An 8,820-nucleotide genomic window follows, 5' to 3' on the forward strand; every position below is an offset into this window, starting at 1 on the left:
CATTCTGATCAGTTTTGCTTATGTCATTTTAATTTTTAATTTAAAAATAGTTATGCTAAATTTCATTTTTAAATGACATTAAAACAAGTTTACAAATATCTGTACTTTTTTTCAAAATTGTTGAATTAAATATATGTTAACAAAATTTCATGAACATTAAATTTAAAGGCTTTAGTAGTGTTTCATGAGGCTAAAAATTTACCCTTAGTCCTCACTCCTTTGATGTGGGATCTTTGGTGTCTAAGGTAAACAGCCTTAACTTTACAGATTGTTTAATCCTGGAGTACTATTGTTTCTTAGAATTTAGCCTTAAAATTACCTCTCTCACAGTTCTAAGGTTTGACCTCTTGTAATGCTACTTTTTAAAAACATTGATACTATGTGGTTATATTGTATATAGATCATACTGGAATTTCTATAACTGTCCCAATAATCTCTTTTATAGTTTTTTCTTTTCCGTGATTCAGAATCCAATCAGGAATTGCATATCGAATTTAAATATCATGTATCTTTAGTCCTCTTAAATTTAGAACAGTTTCCCCTTTTGTCTTTAAAAGTCATTGGCATTTTTGAAGAGGCTAAGCTAGTTGTTTTATGAAATGCCCCTCAATTTGTAATTTTCTGAATGCTGTTACACAGTTAGATCCAAGTTAAGCAAATTTTCTTTGCAGGAATACTACCTGTCTATATAGGTCACTAGGTGTTTTCTGAATGCATCACATTAGGACTAAAGTGATGTTCGCTCTTAAGAACACTGGGAATGCTGAGTCAGTCACTTGGTTATAGTGGTTTTGGCTCACTTTCTCCATTATAAAATGACTTTTCACTTTTGTGGTTAATAACTTGATGAGATGATGCTTTCAAATTCTGTGAACATCTTCCCCCTGCCCAAGTCTTTCACCCAGAGCTTTTTGCATCCATGCATCTATATGCGGTTCTTGCCTGAATCGGTTGTTAACTGTGTTGGTTGTAAAATACTGATTTTCTATTTTTATAATTCCTTCTGCATTTATAAGTTGTCTTCCTCATGTAAAGATAACATTTCCCTTTTCTCCTCCTTTTTTGAAATTTTTTTAGTGTCACTGTGGTCTCTGGAATTAGTGTTTTATTCAGTGTAATATAATTCATTTTTGTCTTTTGTTTTGAGCATCAAATTTGGCTGACAGAAACCCCTTAAAGCTGCCTCCTATATTTTTTTTTTGACTTGTTTTCTCATTTTTAAACACAGCCTTACTTTTCAGGCCCACCTTCTTTTTTAACCCCAGACTGGACTCAGCTCTTTCTTCAATGAGCTCTTGTCTTTTTTGTAGAGTAGTATTTGGAAGCCAAGATTCAGGCACTAGTTGTACGCGTTGCTCCTGGGGTGTCATTTCTTTTAGGCCTTTTCGGTGGGTAGGAGCTAGGCAGAGCTGTTTGTTTGTTTTTAATTATTGAGATCGTATTGATATCTCCACTTACAGTCCAATACCTTTTTTCACTTTGTATTTTTTATTTTCTGTCATAGTAAAAACTCTTGTTAAGAGCATTAATATATTTAGTCATTTGATTCTACTACGTACATGAAATAGTTTCAGAATTACTTTGCCAATAATAATGTTAACATCAAATCAACTGAGTAGTAATATTCAAGATTTCCTTCAGCACTTTCTGTCCTTAAAACATATTCAATCAAGATGTATGGTCAGAGCACTAAGTTCAAACTTAAACTTTTTGGGTGTGTGATTCTTATCTATTGGATATATAGTTATATATGTTTACTTGCTTTCGCTTATATCAGGTTTTTGGGTTTCCTCCCGTTGACTATAAACCTGCTTTTAAAATTTTATAGAGAAATTATTGGGATAAATTTCTTCTCTTCATGCAAAAATATTTATCGAGCACCTACCATGTGCCATCATAGTACCATCCACTGGGCTCACATGTATGAATAAGCATAGTTACTATCTTCGAAGAGTTTGTGGTAATGGGAGTGTCACGAATAAAGTGGATGAGTGCTACAATATAGCTGTGCAGAGATACTGCTGAGTTCAGTGGAGGTCACGCACTGGCTTAAGACTCATATCTTTCAAAAGAAGATAATGACTCTTGAAGGTAAATGGGATTATCATCGGAAAATGAACTCAATACCAGTTTTTAAAACAACTGTACCTTCTACATGTGTTCCCTTCAGAAGAATTATCCATATTATTTTTAGGCATTTTTAAGCAGTCTGGTAAAAGAAGTAATGTCTGTACCTTGTCTTAGTGAATATTTTTATTTTGTTACTTCAGCTTCTTCATATTGACAAAAGAAGAGAATATCTTTATCAACTTCAGGAGTTTTTGGTGACAGATAATAGTAGAAATTGGCGTTTTCGGGCTGAACTGGCTGAGTAAGTTGTAACAACTTATTAGACTGTGTTTTGGAGGAATGTATATTTACTTCATCTTTACCTTTTCTGGATTTGTTCATTAATTTCTATAGATCCAGGTTTCTATCTGGTACCCTATTCCTTTAACATTTCTCGTAATGCAGGTCTTGCCAGCAGTGAATTTTCTCAGCTTTTTCAAAGTCTATTTCTTCTTTTTTCTATTTTTAAATTGTGGCAAAGTACACTTAGCCAAAGTTGCCATTAGTGACATTTTGCATACTCACAATATTAAACAACCATTACCATAGTCTATTTTTGAACATTTCATCATCTCAAAAGGAAACGCCTACCCCCAGCCCCTGGCAGTCATTAGTTTACTTTCTGTCTATTGGTTTGCCTCTTCTGGACATTTTATATAAATGGAACTATATAATGTGTGGCTTTTTGTGTCTGGCTTCTTCACTTAGCACAATGATTTCAAAATTTATTCATAGCTTTATTACTTCTATGATTGCATAATACTCCATTGCATGAATATACCATTTTTTAAAATTCATTCATCCATTGATAGACATTTGGGTTGTTTCTACCTTTTGGCTGATATGAGTGAATATGGTGCTCTGAGCATTCATGTACAGGTTTACATTCATGTACAGGTTTTATTTGAACACCTGTTTTCAATTTGAGGTGGATTAGCTGAGTCATTGGTAATTCTTTGTCTAATTTGCTGAGGAACCAGTGGGTGTACCATTTCCTGTTCCCACCAGCAGTGCACAAAGGTTCCAGTTTCTCCACATCTTCCCCAACATTTGCTATTTTCTTTTTAAAAAATGATAGTCATTATTACAGTGGATGTGAAGTATCATCTCATTGTGGTCTTGACCTGTGTTTCCTGAATGACTAGTGATGTTGAGCACCTTTAATGTGCTTATTGACTGCTTGTACATATTCTCTGGAGGAATGTCTGTTCAAGTCCATTGATCTTTTATAAATTGGGTTGTTGGCCTTAAATTGGGATGTCGAGTGGTAAGAATTCTTTATATATTCTGGATTCTAGACCTCACCTGCATTTTTAAAGATACTTTTGCTGGGTTTAGAATTTGGGGCTTAACAGTTTCTCTTTCAGTACATTAAAGGTGTCACTCCATTGAGTTCTTTCTTGCCTGATATCTTACTAGAAATGGGCACACTCCTTTGTTACCATTAGTGTGGAGGGTTGAGTCCATCCAGTCAGGAACAGGCTGAATTTAGATTTGTTGTTGTGGTTATCTTCAGTGCACCATAAGCTTTAATTCTATCTGTGGACTGCTTTGCTTCTTGCTGAGCTTGGGAGCTGGAGTGCTGTTAGACCTCTTCATATGTTACTGTTCTGCCTCAGCTTTTAGCTGCTCCTACACCTTTGCGAAACAACTGGGCCTCTTGCCCTTCCCAAAGCTGTAGACCACTATTACAATGTGGTATGCTTTTGCTGGGAAAGGGGAGAATCTGTGTTATTGTGGTTCAGCTTCAGTCTTTGGGGAGCCCGGTGGGCCAGGACTCTCTTAGAATTCCTGCCTCTTCCCTCTGGCGTCCAGTCTCTGTCTTGTAATCTCTGTGGACAGTCTTGGGCAGAGGTTTCCTGGCCCTCCTTAGCAGGAAAAGACTTCTGCTTGGTGTCAGTGTGGGGTCTTAGCTCAAGGTTTGCTGCTCCTCTCCCTGGGTTAGAGAGTTTTTTCTTTTCCTCTGCCCTCAGCTTCAGTATGTCTCCACCAGCAGGTTAAGGTTTTTGTGCTGACTGAGAGAAGAACCCAGGGGAGTGCAGGGTGTTTCACGCCTGTCCTCCAAGGTCTGTTAGTCACTTTCTGCCTGCCCACCTTACCCAATTTCCTTTCCTGACCCCAGATGTTTTCGTACATTCAGGGAGGCCAGTTAGAAAGTTTGCAGTGTCTGAAAATAGAGTCAATAGGTGTGCATTTCTCTTAGAGGATTTGTTTAAGAATATACGCAGGTACATCTGTCATTGTTACATTATTGGTATTTGCTATTGTAGAGAAGTTTCCCCTTATCCATGAGGGATACTTTCTAAAATCTCCATTGGCTTCCCGAAACCAGAGATAGTACCAGACCCCACCAATGTACTGTTTTTTTTCCCTATATGTACATATCCTTGATAAAGTTATAAATTAGACAGTTTCACAGATAGAATATTTGTCCTTGCTGTAGATCTTAGCAGCTTCAGCATATGATTTTTTTCTCTCCTTATTAAGTCAAGAGCTTTCACCTTTTCACTTAAAGGAAGCACTTAATGGCTTCACTTTGGTGTATCCAAATTGCCAGCATCACTACTATAGTGCATTAAGGCCATCATGAAGTAAAATATGGTGACTTGGACACAATCACTGAGATACCACGAGAATCAGTCTGATAACTAGCTACTAAATGAATAAAGTAGCAAATAATTTGGAGATGCTGGACAAAGGGGATGATTCATGTCCCAGGCAAGAAGGAATGGGATGGCTCAAGATATCATCACACTACTCAGAATGGCATGCAGTTTAAAACTTATGAATTGTTTATTTCTGGAATTTTTCATTTGGTATTTTTGGACTGTAGTTGACTGCTGGTGACTAAAACCATGGAAACTGTGGATAAGTGGGGGCTACCACAGTTCATATCCTGCTTATAAATGTAAATAATCTTAAACATAAAATCTGAAAGGCAAAAGTTTCATGCCTGTTCAAGATATTTCTTCATGAGTGTTGTTGCATCTACTCAAATTAGCCTGGTAGATGCTATTAGTCTTCAGGCCTCATCGGGCATCATATAAACAGTTGGCAGAAGACCACTTACTTATGTTGTTCCAGTAAATGTGTCATTCCCTTAGAAGCTGCTTAGAGCCTTGACAACTCATTAGGCTACCATAAACTGCTAGAACTTTCTTATTTAGGTAACTGATTTAGGTTTCTCAGCACATTCTCAACAGCTACTATGGGAAAAATGTGTTCCATGCTCCAGTGGAATGTACTAGGGAACGCTCTGCTCTGCCTCAGTCCCTGTGGACACAGAATTCTACAGCATCCTTTTTTCTTTACCTCTTCTCTAAGGAGAAGAGATACTTCTTGAATTTGCATAGTATTTAAATGCATTTCCAGATATATAGAGACTGGAGTTAATTCTCTGCACAAGAGACCAGGTTAACCACTAGTCTTAGTATGTGGTCATCTTAGAGATAATATCCAGTGTTACAAATTATTCAGATGATTAACCTATTTTCATTTATCTTATTTTAAAATTTTAATTAATTTTTATAATTCATTTTTGTAGACAGCTGATTTTACTTCTAGAATTATATAGCCCCAGAGATGTTTATGACTATTTACGTCCCATTGCTCTGAATCTATGTGCAGATAAAGTTTCTTCGGTTCGTTGGATTTCCTACAAGTTGGTATGTGTTAAAATTTTTACAATTTTAGGTCAGCAAAGTATTTAATAAGATTATAAAACAGAAACTGTTTCTCACTTCTCCCTGTTCACCCTTCTAGGTCAGTGAGATGGTGAAGAAGCTGCACATGGCGACACCACCAACATTTGGAGTGGACCTCATCAATGAGCTTGTAGAGAATTTTGGTAGATGTCCCAAGTGGTCTGGTCGACAAGCCTTTGTCTTTGTCTGCCAGGTAAGTGAGGACTTAATCCATTTGTGGCACATTTTCTATCTAGATCTACACTTATTCTTTCTCTCCTTGCCTCACTCAACACCACTCTTGTCCTTAAGGAACAGGACTTTGCACCCGGCTGGCTGGCTGCAGAATCCCCTGTTCTCAGCCGTGCGTCTGCCAGGCTCAGCCTTCCTCACCACTGTCCACTGAGCTCTTCGTAAAGCTGGCACATTCACAGGGGCCCCCTAGAGGGCACTCGGGGTCTGTGGCCCACAGCACAGCCGTGAAACAAATGTGACTGCACACTGCAGGTTTCCATGGAGTCATTGAAAACTGTCTCTCAGTGGGGGCTTAGTTACGTCATTTTTGTTTTGAGTTCCCAAGGGCCTGAAATATTGTTTAAAAGCAGTAACTATAATCTGTAGCAGTTACATTGTTACTGAAAGACTTTGTTAATTAGTATTATGGCTTGGGTATACTAAATTGGCAAATCTAAAGCCGTTAACTTCCTTTCCCCAGACTGTCATTGAAGATGATTGCCTTCCCATGGACCAATTTGCTGCGCATCTGATGCCACATCTGCTAACCTTAGCAAATGATAGGGTTCCCAATGTTAGGGTGCTGCTTGCAAAGACATTAAGACAAACTCTACTAGAAAAAGGTAGGTAGGTGACTCTTTTAGGAAAAGTGTCTGTGGTGGGGAGGAGGTTCATAGACTACGTGAATAGATGAGTACCTAAGCAGAAGTGTAATATGTTCGTGGAAATAACCTGGTAGAAGAGTATGTTGTAAGTTAATAGTGGTTCCCTCTGCAAGAGGACACAGAAGATTAAATGACATGGAAAGGGACTGTGAACTATTTGCCTTTCTGTTCTGATTCATTTTGTTTTTATAATTTAAAACTTAGTAGTTTGAAAAATTGGACATTCACTTATGACTATGAAAAGTTGCTGCCTTTGGCACACTCCCTGTGACATCTGTCATGTTGTTTGGGGACTAAGAGGCATGTTCCTGTTTCCTCCCTTACATTCATGAGGCAGAAGATAAATGTCCTATAAATTATAAGCACCTCAAAATTTGGGTGGTTTTATTTATTGTAATTCCTCCCAAAATGCCTAATATTTGAAGGCATGAACCTGTTATAAAAACAGTTGAGATAAATCTGATAATTCTCTCATGTTCGGGGATGTTTTTCATACAACAAGTCAATTTGGATTACTGTTTATAATTCAACATAGCCTGTGTTTATACTTGTAGAAAAACCATGTTTTATAATGACTAAGAACTTCGTGTACTTGTACTTGACAAAACTGTGAAATGTTAGACTAATTTTGTTTGTATTGTGCACTTCTCATTTCCAGAATATTTCTTAACCTCTGCCAGCTGTCATCAGGAAGCTGTAGAACAGACCGTCATGGCTCTTCAGATGGATCGTGACAGTGACGTCAAGTATTTTGCAAGCATCCACCCTGCTAGTACCAAAATCTCTGAAGATGCCATGAGCACAGCTTCCTCAACATACTAGAAAGCTTAAACCTCGGTGTCTTTCCTGCTTCCTAGAAGCCGAGGTTCGACACATATTCGACACGTGTTCCACACGTGTATGAGTGGGGACAACCTTAGGGAGGAGAGACCTTCCTCTCTTGCAGACTTAATTGCAGGTGCAAGTTGCCTACACCAACACCAGGGATTTTAAGAGTCAAGAGAAAGTACAGTAAACACTATTATCTTATCTTGACTTTAAGGGAAAATAATTTCTCAGAGGATTATAATTGTCACCGAAGCCTTAAATCCTTCTGTCTTCCTGACCGAATGAAACTTGAATTGGCAGAGCATTTTCCTTATGGAAGGGATGAGATTCCTGGAGATCTGCGTTGCTTTCTCCTGGTTTTATTTAATGACTGATAGATGGAATTATAGCCAGAAGGCGGCTGTGAGCCAGGATGTGAGAGACCTTCAGTATTAGCCCTCACTGTTCCCACACAGGTGCGGACCTGTGGGGCCCTGTGGCTCGTGGCCAGGTTCAGTCCGAAGTGTGAATAGTTTCTGACGCGTGTTAATGGGAAAGGAGATTTTTTTGCATTTCTCCTAAGGGCTTGATGCTAACACTAAAGTAGAATCTGATTTTAACTCTTAAATGCAGCATATTGCTGTACACATTTACAGAACGTTTGCTGAGTATCTATGTCATGAATTTTTTTCATGCTGGTCATGACCTGAATGAAATTTATTAGCACGTATACTGTATGTCAGGTGTTTTTAACTTGATCATGATCAGCTCTGAGGTGCAACTTTTTCTTCATATACTGTACATGTCTGTGACCACTCTTGGGAGTGTTGCAGTCTTTAATCATGCTGTTTAAAACTGTTGTGGCACAAGTTCTCTTGTCCAAATAAAATTTATTCATAAGATCTGTATAGAGAGATATATACACTTTTGATTGTTTTTCTAGATGTCTGCGAATAAATGCAATTTGAGACCTGCATTAATGATTTAGTATAAAATGGGAAAACTAGATTAAAATATTTGTTTTGTAATTAGTAATTTCTTCAAAGTCCATATGTACCCCAGGGGCGTTTTGGGCACCGAGCTCCCTGAGGCTGGTTAAGGTGTGGTTCGTCCTTCGTGGGTTGTGTTACAGAGCTGTGGTGGCCAAATCCTGGGAACAGCAAGGGACATCGGATCCTGTCTAATGTGCAGCTTTTCGTTATACCAGATCTGCTAAGGGAAAAAAGTGGGTTTACAGAAGCAGCAAATCATAAAAGCGAGCAAATCATAAAATTGATGATTCACCAGTTCTTTGAAATCCCCCAAGAAGCAAAAACAAAAAC

At 38.0% G+C, this 8,820-nt stretch overlaps 1 protein-coding gene across 5 annotated transcripts in view; it reads left to right on the forward strand.

The window, feature by feature from the left end:
• PPP4R1 (protein phosphatase 4 regulatory subunit 1) overlaps positions 1-8,526 on the forward strand; it is a 66,014-nt gene extending 57,488 nt beyond the window's left edge. For all 5 annotated transcript variants that reach the window (XM_016120949.2, XM_016120948.2, XM_016120946.2 and 2 more), the window contains exons 16-20: positions 2,271-2,371; positions 5,654-5,774; positions 5,872-6,006; positions 6,508-6,649; positions 7,350-8,526. In XM_016120949.2, the coding sequence (XP_015976435.1) occupies positions 2,271-2,371; positions 5,654-5,774; positions 5,872-6,006; positions 6,508-6,649; positions 7,350-7,513 (663 nt within the window). In that variant the 3' untranslated portion in view covers positions 7,514-8,526. The remainder of the gene's footprint in view (positions 1-2,270; positions 2,372-5,653; positions 5,775-5,871; positions 6,007-6,507; positions 6,650-7,349) is intronic.
• The last annotated feature ends 294 nt before the right edge of the window (positions 8,527-8,820 follow it).

This window comes from Rousettus aegyptiacus, unplaced genomic scaffold (genome assembly GCF_014176215.1).
Source record: "Rousettus aegyptiacus isolate mRouAeg1 unplaced genomic scaffold, mRouAeg1.p scaffold_m13_p_12, whole genome shotgun sequence".
Lineage (NCBI taxonomy): Eukaryota > Metazoa > Chordata > Mammalia > Chiroptera > Pteropodidae > Rousettus > Rousettus aegyptiacus.